The 22,416-nt window shown below is 51.6% G+C and overlaps 1 protein-coding gene across 4 annotated transcripts in view; it reads right to left on the minus strand.

Moving 5' to 3' along the window:
* NFATC2 (nuclear factor of activated T cells 2) overlaps window positions 1–22,416 on the minus strand; it is a 160,187-nt gene that overhangs the window by 126,583 nt on the left and 11,188 nt on the right. For 2 of the 4 annotated variants that reach the window (XM_002692357.6, XM_005215064.5), the window contains exon 1: window positions 16,254–16,618. The exons of 1 other annotated variant lie outside the window; for it this stretch is intronic. In XM_002692357.6, the coding sequence (XP_002692403.3) occupies window positions 16,254–16,383 (130 nt within the window). In that variant the 5' untranslated portion in view covers window positions 16,384–16,618. Of the gene's footprint in view, window positions 1–16,253; window positions 16,619–22,416 lie in introns of those variants that run through there. One more of the 4 variants, XM_005215067.5, reaches the window with a different exon arrangement.

Raw genomic sequence — 22,416 nt, forward strand, 5'->3', positions numbered from 1 at the left:
CAGAGGCAGAAAGGAGAGTCCGATTTCTGTATTATGTTGAGAGTAGAAATACAATTTTCAAAAGACATGTTTTATTTTATTTCGTTCCAAGGGGAGCAGGGTGACATGAGATGGTCTCGAGTAGTGACACCTGGTTTGGAAAGCAGGGGCCTGAGTTCCAGTCCTTGTCTGCCATTGACTAGCCATGTGACCTTGGAAAAGTCCCCCACCATCTCTAGGTCTCGACCTCCTCGTTTGGAACAGGACAATATTAAACCCAGTCTGTCTCCTTGGCTGCTTCTGGCTCTGAAATCTTTTCATTTTTTCTAGCTAGAGTCTGTAGGGTCTAAGGTTCTCGTAAAGCTGCACTTCATTATCAACTTGCATTTGGGCCTGCAAACACACACACACACACACACACACACACACACACACACACACCCTTCCTGAGGGGTAAGAGAGCATAGATTTTTAATCTAGGAGGAGATCCAGGTCAAATCCATGTTTGACAACAGTCTGCAAAAGAAAACACAGAAAGCCTCTTAGCAAAAATTCCAGCCTTATCAGAAAAACCGAGCTACCTCTTAGCAGAAACACCCTCCTCGGGCTGATGTGAAAGTCACAGAAAACTTAAAAACACACATCCCTCACACTCTTGGGCAGCAATGAAAAACAGAAAGGCCAGTGTCCGCTGAGCAAAAGCACTTAAAGCATTTACATTGGTTTTAATTAATCCAAGCAGCAGAGTGTCTCTTTCTTTTCTCTCCCCAGGATTTTGAAAGTTTATGCACAAGCAAGGAATATGGGGGTAATTTATAATTATTTAATTCTCAGTTTCCTGGGCATTTGACAGTAATTCTCACAGACAAAAGGCTCATCGTTCAGCTATTTCTTTAAGTAGCTAGGGCTCTTCACTGTGTCTCTGTAAACAGCTGCCACCCTTGCAGACAGCTCCCTTGCAGCCCGCGCCATGCCCACGCAGCCCTGGGCCAAGTTTGTTTCATGTCAGAAGCACCCGATTCTCTCAGAAGGGTTTCCAAAGAGCTTGCTTTTCTTACCACTTGCATGATCTTTGCTATATTCATGTACCACCAGTGAATATTATTTACTTAATATTTCTATTTAAATTCATTCGCATATGACTTTTTTTTTAAGGAAACTTTACACTGCTGCCACAAATGGAAAATCAGTGTCACCTCCATAAATAGAAGGGAGGGTAAAAATACAATCCAAATAAAAGTTACTAAATTCAAGCGAGACACTGTTGCTAGCCCAAGGCTCCCAGCCTCAGGCCCACTGTTTTTTCCTCCTGGATGCTCATTCTTTGTAAGTAAGGCATCATTTCTACATATGGATTTTGAGTGTAGAGTTCAATGAGTTTTGCCCAATGTTCCATGCACTGGTAGCCATCACCATAATCAAGATGTAGGACATTACCACGACCCCAGAAAGTCTACATTTTTTCCAAAGCTGGAAGTGGGAGGAGGAAATGGCAAACGTCAGGAAAGAAAGGCGTTAAAGATACACTGACACCTCACTCCTTCTAAGGAGATTAGAGGGAAGCAGCTTTGCCAAGAGGATGGCCCTCTTATGTAATGTGCCCATGGAGAGCATAAAACCACCCCACGTGCCGTGGGAGGCACCTGGCCCACACTCCACACATCAGTGTTCAGAAAGAGACAGAGGATGGAGCAGAGATGGGGGATTCAGAGGTTGTTGCTCTAGGTCCTCTGTGCCTCCATGCCTTTGCATGTGCTATTCCCATAGCTCAGAACACCCTTCCATACCTCCTGTCCTCACTTCTCCTAGGAAGCCACTATTTGTTCATTAAGATTTCACTTGGGCCACCTCCTCCTGAAAGCCCTCCCTGATTTTCCCTAGGCTGGCTCAGACACTAGACTCTGCAGTGTTGCCAGAACAGAGTCATGTAGGGAAGTCTATCAAGTTCAGATTCACTTCTCTGTCTCCCTACTAGACTGTGAGCTTTCTGAAGACAGGTTAAGGTCAATGATAATTAACAGTAATAAGAACAGCAGCAGCAGCAGCTAACATTTATTGAGAATTTATATGGCAAGCTCTGATATAAGTACATTACAAGTAGTCCATTCCTTAATTCCCACAACCTATGAGATGGGCGCTGTTTACTCCCCTTTTACAGATAAGATAACTGAGGTTCAAACAGGTGAATTAACTTGCCTGAGGTCATGCAACTTGAACCCAGCAGACCTGAGACTAGGGATTCTCAACCTCAGGACTACTTACATTTAAGTGAAGTGAAAGTCGCTCAGTCGTGTCCGACTCTTTGCAACCCCATGGACTATACAATCCCTGGACTTCTCCAGGCTAGAATATTGACATTTGGGGCTAGAAAATTCCTTGCTGTGGAGGCTCTGGGATGTTTAGCAGCACACTGGCCTCCGCCCACCAGACGTCCGTAGCATCCCCAGTCCTTGCTCAGTTTGAACAAGCAGAAGCATCCCAGGCTTGCCAAACTTCTCCTGCCAGGCAGAATCGCCTCCAGATGGGAACCCCTGCTCCAGGCCCGACTGCTCCAGGGCCTCCCCCCGGGGCCTGCACATGGCCAAGGCCCCAAACACTGCTGGGAACATCAGCCCATGAGTCACACCTGAACTGACTCAGAAATGAGACGTCGGCTCCCTGTGAGCCCTGGAAGGTAAACCGCTTCTGCAACAGACATCTGAGAGGCCACATCACCACCGCCCTCCCTATCCCATCAGGCTCTCAGGGGCTCACCCCACATCCAGGCCCTAAGAACATTTGGGGAGACTTCTGGCCACTCTCTGGAACCGGAAGACAAGAAGGCCGCGGCGGCCACTCTAGCCCCACCGCAGCAGGGCGTCTGCATGGAGATCCGGGTCTCGGTCCATACACGGTGTTTGAGGCCCCCATTCCACAGCCTTGCACCCCGGCTGTGTGACCTGGGGTCCTCTGAGTCCTCATGCATGATACGGGGCGGAGGTTGGTGACAATACCCACCTGACACTTCATCTCATGCACACGAAATCCAAAACACACAAAATAAACACTCGATAAATAAGGCCTTTTGGGATGTTAGTATCATTATTATGGAAAGAATTATCATTTAAGTTGAAAATTCTACCCTTTCTCTGCTTTAATTTGGCTTCCCTGGTGACTCAGATGGTAAAGAATCTGCCCGCAATGCAGGAGATCTGGTTTGATCCCTGGGTCAGGAAGATCCTCTAGAGAAGGGAATTGCAACCCACTCCTGTATCCTGGCGAATTCCATGGACAGAGCATGGGCTACAGTCCCTGGGGTCACAAAGAGTCAGACAGGACTGAGTGACTAACACTTTCTGTTTTCATTCCCTTATTTTACAACTTAAAGTGTGACACACACCGGCCCCCCCCACCCCACCACCAGGGACTTCTTTTAAAAAAGAAAAAGGGAAGAAACCTTTATAAAAATAAAATGGATCGGTCAGCACTTTGGATTCTCTTTTTCTGCTAGCCTTCAGAAAATATGTGGAGTAGGTAAAGAATGCCTCCGACACTCATTTCGTTCCATGCTTTGTCCTTCTTCTGGGCTACCTGGGAGCTGATCAACTAACTCTTACTAAAGTGTTAGTGACACACCAAGTTCAATGGACATGAGTCTGAGCAAGTTCCAGGAGATGGTGAAGGACAGGGAGGCCTGGTGTGCTACAGTCCATGGGGCTGCAAAGAGTCGGACGTAACTGAGCGACTGAAGAACAAAGGTAACCGCAACAACAAAAGTGACTGTGACACGTCTCCACCTTTTACTCCACACCAAGAAGCACTCTGTATGTATTTAACATTCACTAGCATTTGTCTTGGGAGAAGGCAATAGCACCCCACTCCAGTACTGTTGCCCGGAAAATCGCATGGATGGAGGAGCCTGGTAGGCTGCAGTCCATGGGGTCGCACAGAGTCAGACACGACTGAAGCGACTTAGCAGCAGCAGTAGCAGCATCATTTGTCTTACAAGAACCCTTCGAAGCAGATGATAGGGTCCTCATTTTCTAAAAGGGGAAAGTGAGGCTCAGAGAGGGTGATTAATTTGCCCAAGATCACACAGCTGCTAAGTGGCAAAACCGGATTCGGTCTCAGGCAGCCCAGCTCCTCCAGCCCCGTAACTCACAAAAGGGAATATTTCCTGGATCGTGACGCCTTCACCCCAACACAGAAAACTGAGGTGTCCCCAGGACAGGAACTGCTCCGGAGCCCCATGAGGAGGTAGGCTGCCCTAGACAACGGACGACACAGATTCCTTTCTTCTGGAATACTCATAATCCCTCCGTTTGCCCCAGGATTGAGTCAACGATTATTTAAAAACCTCACTCAGGCCACATGGAGCTCTCTGCCACCTCCTGCCCTCCTGTTGCTCACCCTCAAGGACACACGGCCAAGTCTGAGACCGCCGCCAGCGCCAACCCACCGGCCAACAGATTGCTTTTGAAAAAAGGAACAACGAGAGAACATCTTCTCTCCGCCGAGGACAAGCTGGTGGAATTTTCAGGAAGCAGAATAGAATGACTAAAATAGAAAGCCAGCTCAGGAAGCTCCAGGAGGCGTCTGTCCTCAGGAGGGGGAGGGGCCGAGCGAGCCAGGGCGCTCGACTTCAACGACGACGCCAGGAGAGGAGCCAGGATCCAGCCCGCAGGCCGGACGCCCCGCGGCCCAGCGGCCGAGCCCCAGAGCCGAGGTCCACCCCTGTCTGAAGCGACAGACCCACCGTTCACACCCCGAGGTGGTGGGAGGCCCGGGCCCTGGGTTTGAGACATCACAGTCTGTTGCCATGGCAACGGAGTGAAGCTTCTACAACCTGGCGGCCGCACGTGCAGCAAGAGGGCGGAGAGAAGCCAAGCCGGAGGGAGGGGGTCCTGGGGGTTCCGCCCCTCCCCTCCATCCCTCGGCTCTCATGAGCCCTGTGTGTTAGGGGCTGCAGGAAACGCCAAGAGGAGCCGAAGCTGGATGGACTTCGCATCTGGCGGCTTGCACCACCTATAGGAAAGACCTTCTTTGAAAAGTTACAGATTGCGCTTTGAGTAACACATACAGCACTCAGCAAACTTTCCAACAGGCCCCCCATGCCCCTATGGCCCCCAGCAGACACACATGCGGGCAGTAATTGGATTCCTGATCAATGAATCGTGTGTTAATGATGACGGGGAGAATCAGGTGGTCACACCCTTCATTCAGAAATGACACACACAGACGCAGGGCGTGAGAGGTGAGAAATTCCATCCAGCTAAGTCAGGTCCAGAGATGCCAGCAAGGGAAAGAAGGCAGTTTACCATCCTGTCTCGTTCGACGTGGAGCCACTGGAAAAAGCCACCGTGACTGCTGTGCTCTTTGCTGACCCTGCCCCGGCTAAGACAGCTGTCTGCCTTCAGACAGGACAGAAAGGAGCGCTGGGTCCTGCCTCCCAGGCAGCCTGCTGTGAGGCCAGGCGCCCGAGACCCAGGACCCAGGACAGTGTGCCAGCTCCAAGTCTTACAGACTGGCTACTGGCATGGCTGTCTGCAAATCCACACGCACTTGCGTGTCCTCCTTCTGGAGAGAAGTGGAGAGATGTGTGAAATCTGCAGGCCTCGAGTTCAGCTTCCGGATGGGAGGGCAGGACCCAGGCATCTGATAGACATGGAACCCACCTCATCCTCAAACTGGAATGGAAAGAACCGGGTGGAATCATTCCATGGGGCCCTCATGCTTTCAAGAACTTCAAAGACCTTCCCATCTGCCTTCATTCATTGCGCCTCGAGCTCTCCTGTGTACCACGAGGCTGACAAGCACCTGGAAGGCAGGTACCATCTACTCCTCTGTGTCACCGAGGGGGCCAGGGAAGCTGAGGGGGGTGGGGGTTCAGCCCCAGGGACAAGAACAGTCAGGGCAGGGACTCTTCTGGCGGTCCAGAAGACCTCGCCTTCCAGTGTAGGGGTGGCGCTTCCATCCCTGGTTGGGGAGCTGAGAGCCCACGTGCCTCTCGACCAAAAAACCAAAACATAAAACAGAAGCAAGATTGCAACAAATTCAATAAAGGCTTTTAAGAAATGATCCACATCAAAAAAAAAAACCTTTTGAAAGAAACCAGGGGCAGAGCTGGGGTTCAAATTGAGACATCATTTAGATGCAGTAAGATATTAAAAGGCCTCGGCGCCTTTTTACAAATGTGCATCCACCATTCAAGATACAGAACACTTCAATCCTGCTACATGGTTCCCTAGTGGCCACACCCAGCCAATAACCCTCATTCAGTGGGACCCACTCGCCTGCCTTCCCTCACTATGGCCTGGCTTTGCCTGCTGTGACCATGACATAAAACTGTATGGAATGTACATGTACATGCTGTAAATCTCAACCTTATGTCTGAGATTTGACCACATCGTATGCAGTTACGGTTTCTTTTTCATGGCCGTGTAATAGTCCATCAGATGCCGACATCAGCCTTGGCTTATCCGGTCACCATGCCACCCTGCCTCCGTTTTTCAGGAAGACAGCCATCTGAGGTGGGATTTGTGCTTCAGAGAGGCCCTTCTCTAAGAAAGGACAGTCTTTCCCCATTTGTCATGAGGCACACAGCAGAGAGAGGGGCTCCGGTGACTTCCTTGCCAAAAGGAGAAGAAAAGATCTGGTCAGAAGAATCAACCAGAAACAGACCTCAGATAATCCTCCCTCTGAAGCGGGGTGCGCGTGGCTACCCCGCCTCTCTGCCAAGGCCCTGCGCAAGGAGACACAGGCAGGGGCCCGGCCGCCTTCTCTGCTTTGGTTCCTCCAACTCACTCGGCCAAGACCCCCGTCACCTTTATGCCAGTGCCTCAAAGAGCTGTGCCCACTGAGCCCCGCAACTCCTGACACAGCGTGAAAAGCTGGTTTCCACCTTTCTTTTAGCCAACTTGAAATGCAAGTGTAAACTTCCCCTTGAAAACAGTGGGGCCCCTGGAACCCCTGGCCAGGGGCAGAGACTTAAAACTAATGCCTGATTGACAGATGGCTTCTTTATTTACACTCATCGCCAGGAGTTTTCACTTCAGTGCCCTGTCCCCGGGGGCGGGTACATTTCATCAGAGGCTCCTGCCGACCCCGGGCATTAATGACCTCCTCCTTTCTCCATGGCAACAGAGATGAGGTCACGGGTTGTGGATTTCACACCCGGAGCCCACCTTCTCAGGACCATGCAGGTAAACAGCCCCTTTCTGTGGTCTTTACAATAACGTACGCAAGCACTGCAGACGTCAAGGCTCCCCCACCCCTCCCCGCGCTCGTTTAACAGTCCACCTTTCTCAGCGTGCCCAAGAAGGTTTGTTTTGATAAGGACCTTTATAAATCCTGAGCTTTTGCAGGCACCTTTCTTACCTTCAGAAAGCTCACTCAGGCGTGGCTCAATTAAAATTCACGCAGAAGCACTGCCTCTTAGAAACTTAGTATCTCAGTAACTGAAACAGGCCCAAGTGAGAAAATTCCCTTTTTTCTCAAAACCTCAGGTCAGGACGCACAGATGGTCCCAAACGCCAACTCAGGAAAAGCAATCTCTCTGCTCTTCCTGTAGCGTCCTCTCTACCTTGGATATATTTCTCTGCAGAAGAAAACAGCACTCAAAGTCTACGGCACAGAACTTCAGATCTGAATGCCAGTTTGTAAGAGATGCAAGGGACAGAAGAAGACTCAACAGTGCCACAGGGACACCACTGGCAAAGTCCGTCACACGGAGGCCAGTGCAAGAAACATGACCTGCTTCTTCAACAAAGGCAAGAAAACCGACTGGTGGGGATTTTTATAAAGTAAGAGAGATCTAATGGCCACGTCAATGATTTACAATGTTCGGGTCTTGTCTGGATCTTTGTTCAAACAAGTTAACCATGAAAAGACACTTGTGAGACATGCAGTAAGTTTAAACACTGGACGTTTGAAATTAAAGATTATGGCTTTGGGGGCTTCCCAGGTGGCGCTAGCGGTAAAGAACCCGCCTGCCAATGCAGGAGACTTAAGAGATGTGGGTTCGATCCCTGGGTCAGGAAGATCTCCTGGAGGAAGGCATGGCAACCCACTCCAGTATTCTTGCCTGGAGAACCCCATGGATAGAGGAGCCTGGCGGGCTACAGTCCATGGGGTCGCAAAGAGTCGGACACGACTGAGTCAACTTAGCACGCAATACAGCTTTTTAGGTTTGGTAATGGTATTGGATTTTTCTCAGGAGCCCTTATATTTGAGAGCTACATCCTAATCTATTAATAAAATATTCTATCATCTGCAATGTGATTTAAAGCAAGCAGAAGTGGTGATGCAGAGCACACACTGAGGAGGGGGGGACATAAGACTGGCCTTCAGTAGGTAACCATAGAGACTGGGTGCTGGGAACACGGCAGCTAATGACGCCATCGTCTCTGTTTCCACATTTTGGACAAAGTTTAGGAAAACGTCACAGGCTGTTCCTCTTGCTTTGGAGGAACCCGCCGCGGGCTTTCTTCCAGGTAGGAAAGTTGACACAGCCCAGGAAGAGCCCCAGGGTGAGTCTTGCCTTCTTCCCTGAGCTTGGTTTGGGAACAATCAGTAAAACCCAACCTCGCACCAGCCCAGGGAAGCCGGGTCTGGCCGGAGCTCTGGGGCGCCTGTGGCTGTTTCCTGTGCTGGGGAGAGAGGAGACAGGAAGTCCCTTCGTGGGGGGAAGCCACAAGACATCCACCACACGGCACTTCCCAAGGCTGCCGCGTCCTGGCCCAGGGTCAGGGGTCCGCAGCGCCGGGGCAGGACCCTGAGGAGCAGCCTCAGGGAACCTTGCAGCCTGAGAGTCTGGACAACTGAGAAAGCTTTTGCAGCTGGCCTACTTCTGCGGCTGAGGCAGGGACCCATGCCCCGGGCAAGCTTTTCATCAGAACTGACCCCCTACAGAGGGCTGCCCCGGTGGCTTAGTGGTAAAGAATCCACCTGCCAATGCAGGAGGCAAGGTTCGATCCCTGGGTCGGGAAGATCCCCTAGAGGAGAACATGGCAACCCACTCCAGTATTCTCACCTGGGAAATCCCATGGACAGAGGAGCCTGGTGGATTCCAGTCCATGGGATCACAAAGACTTGGACACAGCTGAGCATGCATGCGAATCGCATGTAAGTTAGGTATCATGCTGCGATGCCAGCTGAAGCCCCGCGGCCAGTGACTCATCTCCAAAAGGCATCTTCTCTTCCAGGCAGAGGCTTTAACCTCTGAGCCACCAAGGAAGCCCCTCTTAAGGCTCAGGATTCCTTAAAGGCGAGGGCAGAGACTTTCCCCTCCAAGGACCCAACGCTCTCAAGAAGGTGGGTGAGCCCGACGGTTTCTCAGAGCCCACCACCCTGCTCCCAGCCTGCCGTCCGACCTTCACGCAGCCCCGCTGCCCGCACTCAGTCACACTGCCTTGCGGGAACCTGACCACCCCCATCTCACAGATGAGAAAACACAAGCGGAGAGGATCAAAATCACCTGCCTGGAGGCAAACCACTCAGCGGGGATTATGCAACTTCTCATCCATTTATAAGGCGATGGTTTACTGCGCGCTTGCCAATGCCCGGCACTTCAACTTGGCCAAGGCCAAGCTAGTAATGGACACCTAAGTCAGAATTTCAAGCCGGGATTTCCTGACTTCAGTCCTGTTGCTCTGGCTCAGTAGGCCTATGGCCGTGGAGTTGGGGGGGACACGTGCCCCGGGAGGCATGCACGACAATCCACTGGGCTGTAGAGAGAAATACAGAAATAGCAGAACCCCAGTTTATATTCTGTCCTTCCCCACTTGGGTTTTTGTTGCATATTTTATGAGTATAATCCCATTAGGATAGCAGTGAACAGTCCACTGATAATTGCATAGATACCAAAACATCATGGGTGAATGCAGCCCATGTTGGCATTAAGGGTACCCAGGAAAGCTGGGGTCAGTGAGATTCCGGCTGAGCTGTAGTGCTGAGGACAGGGACTCAGGACCCCAGCTGCCTGGGCTCGAAGCCTGTCCTGCCGTGTACTGCTTGTGACTCTCAGCAAAAGTGAACTGACCCCCAAGAATTCTGACTTCATGGGTCCTGGGTATGCCTGAAAGATTCTAGTCTGTAGCCAGGATTAAGGACCACTGGCCACCAAAGCTGCATTTCTCAAATGTATTCAATCCCATCATCTTACAGGACTAAAAAGCCTTGGGCACCAACTCAAATAGCACAGCATTAAGATTTTAAGAGCCTCTACTTCTGATCAAGGGCATCCCTGGGAGGTCAGTGGGAAAGAATCCGCCTGCCAACGCAGGAGACACGAATTCTATCCCTGGGTCGGGAAGATGCCCTGGAGAAGGAAATGGCGATCCACTCCAGTATCCTTGCCTGGGAAATCCCATGGACAGAGGAGCCCGGTGGGCTACCGTCCCTGGGGCCCCAAAGAGCAACCGAAACAACTTCTGATCAAAAGCTGAGGGCGCCTTAAGAACAGACGGCCTTTAATTTGGAAGCTGGGATGACATGTGTTCAATAGTAAAGGATGATTCAGGCAACTTTCTCCCTAGCTCTTGCTCCTCCCTCGACGAGGCCACTGCTCGACTCAGCCCTCGTTTCACCTTTCCAGCTGCACCTGGAGACGCTATTTGCACAAAGCAGGCTCATTAAGGCTTGTCCTTAACTCAACACAGACGGCAACATCTCTGAATGTCACATGTGTTTAGCGAACTCGCTTGCTTAGAGTAGAGCTCTATTTTTAGTAAGCACCAAAAAAAAAAAAAAGCCCATGATGCTGTATATCAGCACCTCATTTGTCCCTATTTGTTTACCAGGCTGTGTCCCACACTGGCCTGGGGGCCAGACAGGGGCAAGACCACATTTCATTCATCTGTGTACTCCCACAGGGCCTGGCACAAAACCAGCATTCAATGAGTGTTTGCTGAAAGAATGAGGCTTTAATTGTGCCCTGTGAATGGGCCGAGAGCAGGTGGCCCTGAGCTCAAGTGCAGGTGACATTAGAGAGCGGGTGACAGCAGGGTCTGTGACTCTACCTGAAAATGGTATAAAGCTGAGCCACCCGCCATGCAGGAGACCCGGGTTCCATTCCTGGGTCAGGAGGATCTGCTGGAGAAGGGTATAAAGCTGAGCCACCCGCCATGCAGGAGACCCGGGTTCCATTCCTGGGTCAGTGTGACTCTACCTGAAAATGGTATAAAGCTGAGCCACCCGCCATGCAGGAGACCCGGGTTCCATTCCTGGGTCAGGAGGATCTGCTGGAGAAGGGATAGGCTACCCACTCCAGTATTCTTGAGCTTCCCTTGTGGCTCAGCTGGTAAAGAATCCGCCCGCAATGCAGGAGACCTGAGTTCAATGCCTGGGTTGGGAAGATCCCCGGAGAAGGGAAAGGCTACCGGCTCTAGTACTCTGCCCTGGAGAATTCCGTGGGCTGTATAGTCCTTGGGGTCGCAGAGAGTCGGACACGACTGAGTGCCTTTCACCCCGGGCTTTACAGGTGCAGAAGGGACACACACGTGCAGTATGCTCCTGCGGTACATGGGACCTGCGGCTTTCATCAGCCTTTCAGAGGTCTGTGACCCAAAGAGTTTGAGGATCAGCAGAACAAACTATAAGCAACGGTCAGGAGTCCATTTTCCTTTCTGAAAGGTCAAAGTTAACGCCATATGCATCCGCTTACCAGAGGAGGGGCATGCCAGACTCACTGAGGCAGACTGGGAGCAAGCCCTCCCAACACGGCCCAGAGAAGATCTGGCACTGCTGGAGGTGACTGGGGATCCCCAGGGCCCATTCGTCTTTCCCAGTGTATTACAAGTTGGAAGAAGTAAGAATGCCTTGAATTCACATGCACATACAAAGAAATTAAACTTCTGTCTACCAACAGCCAGCACGCCTCTCCCCTCCAAGGTGGGCTCATAGCCAGGACCCCCAGAGCCCTGTCTGCATTCTTTCTATTACTATGCATTTAGCTCTTTCCCTCAAAAGAAAATAAGAGTTTACCTTGCATGCCTCTAAGCAAATAAATCTGAAAATTCAGAAAGGTGAAGTGGGTGATTTCCTAGGAAGAAAGTTTACCAAAACTGGCTCTAGTCAAAATAGAAAATGGATACAGCCCAATTCCCATAGACACGATCGAGAAAGTTATCCCAGAACAAGACCATAAAAAGGCACCAGGTCCAGATGGCTTCACAGGGGATCCTATCCCAACGGGAGAAACTGGATAGTCCCAACAATACACACGTTGTTCCTGAGCATAGAGAAGGAGAGACGTTTAGACTTGACGGCACACCAAAAAGCACATTACAGACATCACTTGCGGCTTAGCTGCTAGGCCACATCCAACTCTTACGATGCCATGGACTACAGCCTGCCAGGCTTCTCCATCCATGACATTTTCCAGACAAGAATATTGGAGTCAGTTGCCGTTTCCTTCTCCAGGGGATCTTCCCTGATCCACGGATCAAACCCAGGTCTCCTGCATTGCAGGCAGATTCTTTACCGGCCACCAGGTGAACACTGCTAAAAGAAATCTTAAAACAATATTATCCAGTAGATGCCAGGCCCACCACCATAAGAAAATAATACCCAGTGACCAAGTGGGGTTAATACCAGGAACGTTTCAATATTAGGAAAGCTATTAATATAAATGATCTTAGAATAAAATCATGTTTTTCTATAGATGCTAAAGAGTCTGTGGCATCACTCAACTCCCATTCCTAATCAAAACTCTTATGAAAATAGAGACGGATGGATACTTCCCTAACATAAATACATATGCCTCAATTCTAAAGCTAACACTGAAGATTCTCCTGCCTGGGTGAGGAACAAGGCAAAGATGCCTATTTTCCACTACCATGTAGATGCTACTGGAGGGATCAGTCGATGCAATTAGACAGAAAAACAATTAGAGACACTAACTGATTGAGGGCAGGGACTGAGTCTCATTTTCTACTACATCCCCAGGATCTAACACCATAGGAGCTCAATAGTTAGATGGATGAGTAAGTGAATGATGACTCACATGAACTGAGCACCTCTATTAACGAAATCAAAGGTTTAATAAAAAGCTAGTGACAAATGACACTGTGTTAAGTGATGTGAATGGGTTAAGCCATTCAAGGCAAACAGTTGCCTGTATGAGGTAAGTACTATCATTCAATCATGTGACAGCTGAGCAAACAGAGGTCCAGAGAGATTAAATGACTTACCCAAGATCATCTTGTCAGTAATGTTTTAAACTCCAGTCTTACACGGTGCCAGGCCCCTAACGGCTTTGTGCGCATCTCTCGTCAAGTGAGGGGACGAGAACTCACACGGTAGATCCGAAAGATCTAGAGCAGGACTCTAGGGCTCCAGAGCAGGACTGCCGGGCTCACATTTCAGCTCTGCCGTGTACCTGCTCTGCTTTCTGGGGAAAGTTCCTTCACCTCTCTGTGCCTCATCAACCCCCTCTACAAAATGAAGGTGACAACCTTCTGTGAAGTGTGTACCTTCTATGGTTGGAGGGGTACTACACGGGCTAATTACAGCTGCCACACGCTCAGGTTCCACAAAATAAGCATCTGACTTCCCCCAACTCCCTACATGCCGTCACCAGTTCCTGACAATGTCTGTCCCAGGAGCAATCCTCTTCCTTTCTTGGCCTTTTGCCAAGCCCATTGCCCAGAGTTAAAGAGAACACCTCACGTGTACCACCAACATATTGTCATGTGGGACAAAGCCCATTAGCAAGACACGGACTAGTGTTGACCCTTGGGGAGTTCCATCATGCGGAAGCAGAGCAAAGTGACTGCTATTAACATCTGGGTGAGACTGAGCCTGACCCACATCTGGAACAGCTCGCTTCAGCCTCTCAAGGCTCGCAGCATCCCTTCTCTTACTGAGCCATGACGTTTCTGTCCTGGTGCCCTCCCAGCAAGGCCTGATTACAGATTCCACAGCATAATTCCTCATCCTTAAGTTGGGCTGCACGTTTGGCAAGGAGTAACTTTATGGTTGGAGAAGGCAATGGCACCCCACTCCAGTACTCTTGCCTGGAAAATCCCATGGACGGAGGAGCCTGGAAGGCTGCAGTCCATGGGGTCGCTAAGAGTCAGACAGGACTGAGCGACTTCACTTTCACTTTCCACTTTCATGCATTGGAGAAGGAAATGGCAACCCACTCCATTGTTCTTGCCTGGAGAATCCCAGGGACGGGGGAGCCTGGTGGGCTGCCCTCTATGGGGTCGCACAGAGTCGGACACGACTGAAGCAATTTAGCAGCAGCAGCAACTTTATGGTGGAGCAACCTGCCAAAGGTTACCTCGGCCAGGTGATCTAGGCTATCATCAATAATGATAAATCATGTTGATGGTAGGTACCCACAATATGATGTGATGGAAATGGTCACTTTACCTCTGTGGTCTTCCTCCTCCAAAACCCATAGCCCTGTCTAAGCATGAGAAAAACATAAGACCCCACTGAAAGGACATTCTACAATGCACCTAGTCAGTATTCCTCAAAACTGTCAAGCTCATTAAGAAAAGGGGGGGGGGGTACAATCTAAACAAAGTATGGACTTAGCTTTATAAAACTGTATCATAATATTGGCTCACTAATTGTAACAAATGCATCCTGCTAACGGATATTCCTCCTATGGGGAGCTGGGTGCTGGGTATACAAGAGCTTGCTGTACTCTCTTTACAATTTTTCTGTAAATTTAAGACTGTTTCCAAAAATAAAGTTTTTTTTTTTAAAGATAGATGCTGGGGCCTTCACCATGGTCATTTAGACACCCATCTGGCAGCCACCAAGCACCCCTTTGCCAAGAAAAACTATAAAAAGCACCTCCCATCAGATTTGGCTTAGAAACTATTTCCCCGGAAATCTCCCCGCTGCAGGAAAAAAAAAAAAAAAATCCGTTGATTGTGAATCTTGGAGGGGTGTAAGTATTCCCTCCAAACATGACTTTAATCTTAACGAAGAGCAAGACCACGGATGCTAGAGGGATCATTTACAGATTCTTAATTGTATCTTTTCAAAGCAAAGGATGGCCTCCAGATTGCAACTCAAGAAGACTGGTCTCTTTGGCTGGCTAATTATTTCCATCTCCAGCCAAAATAGAGAATAATTACTAACTACCATCTTCACTTGGTATCCGATCGAAGGGCATCTCTGAAGTCAAAGCAAGGCCCTCACCTGGAGTTTCACCTGAAGATGCTGCGGAGGGAAAGTTGAAACTTCTCTGCCTCACACAGCATCTCTGGGAAACAGCAAACTTGGGAGAGTCCGGAAAGGGCCTCCTACACACACCAGCCAGCACAACCCCTTCCTGCTCCCCAGAAGCAGCCGAGCCCAAGTGCATCTGGAAGTCACCAACAGGCCTGCCCCCAAGGCTTCAACAAGCACTGGCTGGGCTAGGCTGTCAAAATCAGGAAGCCTGTCTGGTGTTCTGTTTTTTTCCAAGACAACCTGCTAACCAGAAAAATACAGTGAGGCTGGGTGTGCGACCGCCTCCTCTGACCAAGGCTCCTGTTAAACACGTGAAATGACGGCCCAGCGGGGGGAAATCCCCAGCCCCCAGCGCAGAGCGCACTTGCAGGTAGGGACTGACAGGTCGCTGAGGCAGGAATAAGCCTGCACCTTCCTGAAACCACAGGCGGGCACCCTCCAAGCCCCCACAGTCTGGTTGCCTGTGGGGCGGGGGTGGGGCCCACTTAATAAAGCTCAGACTGAAGCATGTGAGGTGATGTGCAAACGGCAGCGGCAGAACGCAGGGAGGAAATGGGCCAGCCGCCTAAGACGAGGGCAAACCACGCTCTACCATTAGACACAGACAACCTCCTCCTCAGAGTCAGCGCAACGTCCCCAGCAAGGGCTCGCACACGGTGGGGCTCGGAGGTGGGCGGATCCGCCTCACCAGCCCTCTTTTTGCACCAGTCCCGGCCGAAAAACTCCATTCTTTGGCTTCCTCACCTCTTCCCTCCAAAGGCAAAACCCATAGCTTCCACCGCGCACTGATGACCAGCAGCGGGCAAGAGACCAGCTGAGACCCCTGCTCCCTTTTGCTTCACTACCAGGGACCCTCGGGGAGAAGGAACTGGAAACTGGCGCCCCACCAGGCAGAGTGAGCCTAGTGCCCTCTAAAGGCGGCTGCAGTCTCCGACGGCTCCCTCCCTCCCTCTCACCTGGGGAGAGGCAACTTCCCCCCAACTCAAGTTCAGGCCCCCCAGGAAATGTGACGCGTGGGGCAAAGGGGCCCCACCCGCGGCCACTGCCCAGGCCCCAGCCCCAGCCCAGGCTCGGGGGCCAGGCCGGGGCGAGCCTCCACCGACCTTCGATAGGATTCAAATAGTCATAATCGAAGAGGATGGAGAAGTCGAACTCGTCTTGGGGGCTGTCCCCAGGCTCGTGGCCCGGGGCGTCCCCGCCGTCGGGGTCAGGCTGCGGCTCCGGGGCGTCCATGGCGCGCGGAGCGGCGGGCGGGCGGGCGGCGGGCCGGGGGCGGAGGCGGGCTCGGTGGACTCGCGGGCCCCTCGCCGGCGACGGCGAAGGGAGCAGGAAGCGGGGCGGAGAGGCGGGCGGAGCGGCGGGGTCACTGTCCTCGTGGGGACACACGCGGGGTCCGGGGATGGCGCGCCCGGGGGAGCTGAGCGGCGGCGGCGCGCGCTTCCTGCTCCGGAGGCACCTGTTGCAGCCCGGGGAGGGGAGGCGGGGACAGCGCGGCCCGGCCGGCGGGGCGGGGCGACACCCCGGGACCGGGGAGGGCGGGGACGGCCGGGAGGAAGCAGGCCGCCCCTGGTCCCGGCCGCACCGCCCGGCGCCGCGCGAAGCCACCTGCCAGGCGCTCGGGCGCAGCCGCCGCTTCCACCCTCCCCGCCTCAGCTCTGCGGCCCTGCCGGACCCAGGATCCGGATGAGAAAGCCACTTGTCTTTTTGCCCTGGGTGACCGGCTGACACCAACAAGGTCGGGGCGGGGGGCGGTGCACCCACTGCCTTCTCTTGCAGACCTGAGCCTCTGTGAGCCCGCAGCTGCGGCTGGATTGCCACCTCCATCAGTCACATCCAGGACTTGGCGAAGAATCCCAGGTACTGGCAAGGCGCAAGTCCTACCTGCCTTTCCATCTACACCTCTTGGCCGCCTGACATCTCCAGGGACCAGCAGGCACCAGACACTCTCGCCCGGGGACCTTTAGGTCCTGGTGGGGCAAGAGTAAGGACCGAGATAAACTCCAGAACAAAGAGCATCCCCCTGGGCTGTCTGGAGAGTGCTCACCAGAGATGTAGGGGAAAGGCTGGGGGCTGGGGCGGCTTTGGTCCCCTCAGCTGTCGGGGGGCAAGAAGTGGCGGGGGGGGCTCTGGCAAGATGGCATTCGGAGGAACCTGACTGCTGGGCAGACCTGGAGGAAGAATGCTTCAGAGGTGGGAACCAAAACCGAGAGGCAGAAGCAGCTCAGTGTGGCAGAGCAGGTCAGAGGGCAGTGCAGGTGGAAAGGGCAGCTGGGGACGAGTACACCTGCACGATTGATCAGAACGCAGATCCCCAGGCCCGCACTGGAGCTTGAGTACTAAGTCTGGAGGAGAGGCTCGGAGATGTGCATTTCTAGGCAAGCATCCACGGTGAACGCTGTGAACAGGCACTTAGGGAACAACGCATAAGAACCAACTCCCAACACCCCCTTATAAAACCCTTCCAGGGGTCTTGCACCAAGTTAGCTCCAGTCAGAAAGCAGGCTCACAGAGGTACAGGGGACGCGGCCAGCGGCCTCCTTTTACGGCACATTGGCGTCCCCTGAGACGCTGTAAAAACGCCTGTTCCCAGGTTCTGATCCAAACCCCTTGAAGGTGTTTTCTTTTTAATGACCTCAGATAATTCTAAAGGGCGGCCAGGGTTGAGAATTACTGGATCAGAAAAGGAGGTGGGAGAGGTTCAGGGGTTCCCTGAGAGCCACAGCTTGACCTGAAATGGGGACTGACTCCGATCCTTCCCCAAGTGCCAGAGGGTGGAGAAGATGCCCTCTTTCAGGGCAGCCATCTCGGTTCCATTAAGGGATTCATGGGAAGCTGTCAATCATTATGCATTCCCCAGACCTTTATTGGGCACCTGCTAGGTACCAGGCACTACCACAGATCCTGGGGGTGCAGCCGTCAGCAGGACCGGGTCCCTACCACCCTCATCATGTTTATGTCCTGTTGGTAAAGAGATACGGCAATGAATAGGGTTTCCCAAACTGCACTTGGACCAGTGACTCCTAACCCAACTTACACATTGGCCTCACCTGGAGAGCTGTTAAAAAAAATTCAAGAAGCTAGGTCCTAGGAGGGGCCAGTTACAATCAGAATGTTTGAGACTCAGGCATCAGTATTTCGTAAAAGCTCCCCAGATGCTTCCAGTGTGTGGCCTGGGGTAAGAAGCACTGGTTTGGACACAAACTCCATTCCAGGGTCCTGGGCCTGGATCCAAGACTCATGCATTTTCAGTCTTGGGAAGCTCTTTCTGGCTGTCAGAACATTTAAAAAAAAAATCCTCTTGTTTGTTTCTTAGGCATAAACATACACACACCAGGTGAATCCAGCAAGTATCCTAGGGGTGGCTGACAAATTTAGGTGGAGGAGGGGAGATGACCCACACTAGGACTGCTGAGAGCCCAAGCATCCAGAAGGAGGGGCCTCCCGGGTGGCAAAAGAATCTGCCTGCCAATGCAGCAGACATGGGTTTGATCCCTGGGTGGGGAAGATCCCCTGGAGAAGGAAATAGCAGCCCACTCTAGTATTCTTGCCTGGAGAATCTCATGGACAGAGGAGCCTGGCGGGCTACAGCCCATGGGGTTGCAAAAGAGTCAGACACGACTGAGCGACCAAACAACAGAATGATCCAGAAAGAGATGGATGCTCTCGGGTCCCTGTGACAGGACTCAGAATCCAAACCCTGAAATTTAGCCAGGGAAAATCAGAGGGACCAGCCTGTCCTTGTGCTACAGACAAGGAGAAGCTAGTGTCATCCTCACTGGTCTCTTTTCATCCCTCCAGCCATGATGACTAAATGCCTCTAATCTAGAGGACATCTGTTGATTCTGCGTACCTGGCGTCATTCCCCCCTGCTTCTGATAACAACACCCCAGTGTGTTCCTTTGGGAAACTACTCTTGATGATGCAATTCTGGTAAATTATCGACCCAGTTGTCCCATACTACCCTGGCAAAGAAGTGTACAAATGACCCAGGCTTGGCCAATCAGAGCATTTTTATCTCCATTAGCCTGTGAGATCCACTCGGGCAGGGGTCATGATTGATTCATTCACAGCTTTATGTACAACGGGTGTGTGGATGTGCAGATAGATGAATGGATGGATGAGTGCATGTTTGGGTGACAGATGGATGGATGGATGAAATGGAAGAGTGGATGGATGGATGGATGGATGATGAATGGATGGATGATGGATGGATGGATGATGAAAGAGTGGATGGATGAATGATGGATGAATGGGTGGGTGGGTGGAAGAGTGAATGGATGGATGGATGACGGATGGATGGACGGGTGAATGGATGGATGGATAAAAGAGTCTGACTGTCCTTGTGTATATAAGATCCTTATATTTGTCTTTAAGGACCCTCTTCTCTAAGACTTAATCTGGCCACCCCATTGTTTGGGCAAAAATCTAAATTCTTACCCCCAACTGACATCCTCCTGAGACAGCCAATAATAAGATGACATAGTAAAGGTAAAATCACCATCCCTTTGATAGACTGCCTTGTGAGAACGGTTCAAGACCTGGCAATAATACTCTAACTGCCTCAGTTGTTCCTCTGAACAGTAGAAATATTTTTTAAGTTTCTAGAATCTGGAATCTGCGCCAAATCAGAGCTCTTAAAGGGAAGGGGTTCAGACTAGGTCCTGACCCAGAACAGAGTTTCTGCTAGAGCGCTGGGAAGTGAGAGCGTTTTCTTCTCTACAGGCCACTCTGAAAGCTGGGGCTTGAGTTGGGGGATGGCATATTTTCAATTCCAAAATAAATAATTTGTGCTGTTAGAAGCAAGGAGCATAATGCATGACCTTTATGCATTCAGAGGCCACTCCAGGAGCGCAGGCTGGGATGCAGGCCCCAACGGTGCAGCTCTGTCAACCTGCCCTCTGCCCCACCGCTGACCTTGTGGAGGCCCTGGCCTTTGAGCTTTCCTCTGGGCTCCCCAACAGAAGTGCAATGGGAGGTTAGTGAGGCTGCTGAGGGTCTGCAAATCCTAGCACACGTCTGATCCTGGCCCAGGATTTCAGCTCCACTCAAAAGCACTGACTCTAGTGTATAATTACAAACTGAGACAAGTGCCATGAAAGGAGAGCAGACGACAGGACAGAGGCTACAACAATAATGTCAACACGGAATTCAAGAAAGGCTTCCTTAGGGAGGTGATGCTTGAGCTGAGAACAGGAGGCTGAGCAGAAGGTAGCCAGCGAAGAGTGAGGGGAAGAACTAACAGCCAGCTGGGAAAGCATGTGCAAAGGCCCTGAGGCAGGAAGAGGCAGGAAGAACCGAGAAAAGACTGGAGGGGACGGACCAGAAGATGGTGTGGGGTAAGGCTGGGGGATTAGTGGGGCCTTCATGGAGAATTTTGGACCTAAGACCAATGAGGAATGACTGAAGTGCATTTAGGCAGGTACGTGACAAGACCACATTTGGGGTTTTAATCGGTTGCTCTGGGTTCTGGGTGGAGAAGAAACTGCAAGGTGATGAGGTTTACAGCAAGAAGACCAATTAGGAGGTTCATGCAGCCATCCAGGCAAGAGACAATGGGAGTGCGGGCCGTGGGGAGGACAGGAAGCAACGGAAGCACACTCTCACCCTCTAGTTCACCCTTGAGTTCTCTCTTTTCCTCTTGCCGGCTGCCTCTTTAAAAAGGCAGCATAATCTGATTGCAAGTGAATACAAATACTCAGAGTATACCAACTCTCCCACCCACCCCACCCCACCCCACCCCAGGAGACTCTGAGTGCTGAGGCCCCTTCAAGAAGGCCCTGGAAGGACCCCCCCAACCCCGGCCAACACATAGCTCTGTGCTCCTTTCCCCCTTCTGGTATGAAGCTTATCTTTAGCCTCAGTCTCTACCTCTCCCAGGGCTTCCCCAATGGCTCAGCCGGTTAAAAAATCTGCCTGTGATGCAGGAGACACAGGAGATATGGGTTTGATCCCTGGTTTGAGAAGATCCCCTGGAGAAGGGAATGGCAACCTGCTCCAGTATTCTTGCCTGGGAAATCCCATGAACAGAGGAGCCTAGTGGGCCGCAGCCCAAAGGGTCACAGAGGTGGACAGGACAGAGCGACTAAGCAGTGGACTTGTCTCACCGTCCACTCAACAGCTGCATCTGGGCACCCAGCAGGCGCCGTGGAGCACACCTGTCCAAACCAACCTACTTATCGTCTGAAACTGCTCCTCTCCCACAGTTCCCAGCCAGATCACCCTCCCATTTATCACTTTCTCCCACCGAAAACCAATGAGCAAGTCCTCTATTTCTCTCTGCTCACACCCACAGGCAACCCCCTCAGCAAACCAAAAAACCCCAAATCCCATCACGTTTCACCAGCTTCACCATTCCGCCTCCGACCCCGGCAAGCCTAGTGCACATCATCTGTCATCCTGATGACTGTCCTCCCTGGCCTCGTCACTTCCACGCCGGCCCTGACATGGAGCAGCCAAAGGGATATTTTGAAAGGGATCCCTGTAAGGGCCAACATGGAAGTAACGAGATGAGGGCAGAGGCTCCCGTAGGCGTCAGGGAGGGACACACAAGCACCCTGACCGACAGGTTCCTAGATCAGCTGCCCCACGCCAGCCCCCTTTAGGCATCATCTCTGGCCACGGTCCCTTCTTTTGACTTCCTTCTGCCACCCACTCCTCAATTGTCCAGCTGTTCCTTGAAAATACCAAGCGTGGCCCTACCCTGGGGCCTTTGCACCTACTATTCACACTGATAAATGTCACTTCCTTGCTTTGTTCATTCCTCAGCTCAAATGTCAGCTCCTCAGAGAGAACTTCCACGATCATCCCAATAAAAATAGCACCCCCTGGCCTCCTCCGTCCCCTGACCCTGCTTTGTGTTCCTCGAAGCCCTTATCTTGGCAGCATATTTATTCATAAGTGCACTTGCTCATCTTTTCTGCCTCTTCTCAATCGACTGTAAGCCCCACAAGACCAAGAAGGTTTGTTTTATTGACTGCTGTCTCCAGGGCTGTCAGATATAGTGAACAAAAACACAGGACACTAGGTTAAATTTGGATTTTGGACAACAATGCACGCTTATGTTTTTTAGCTCAATATGTCCCCCAACATTGTATGGGACATACTGAAACTAAAAACGCATTCATCATTTGCCTGAAATTCAAAGTTCACTGGATATTCTGTACTTTAATCTGGCAAGTCCAGCTGTAGCCCCAGATCCTGGAAGCGTTCCCAGGGCACGGTGGGCACTCTCGAAGAAGAAGCCGAAGGACTGGATGAAGGACAGTG

The sequence above is a fragment of the Bos taurus genome, chromosome 13, assembly GCF_002263795.3.
Source record: "Bos taurus isolate L1 Dominette 01449 registration number 42190680 breed Hereford chromosome 13, ARS-UCD2.0, whole genome shotgun sequence".
Lineage (NCBI taxonomy): Eukaryota > Metazoa > Chordata > Mammalia > Artiodactyla > Bovidae > Bos > Bos taurus.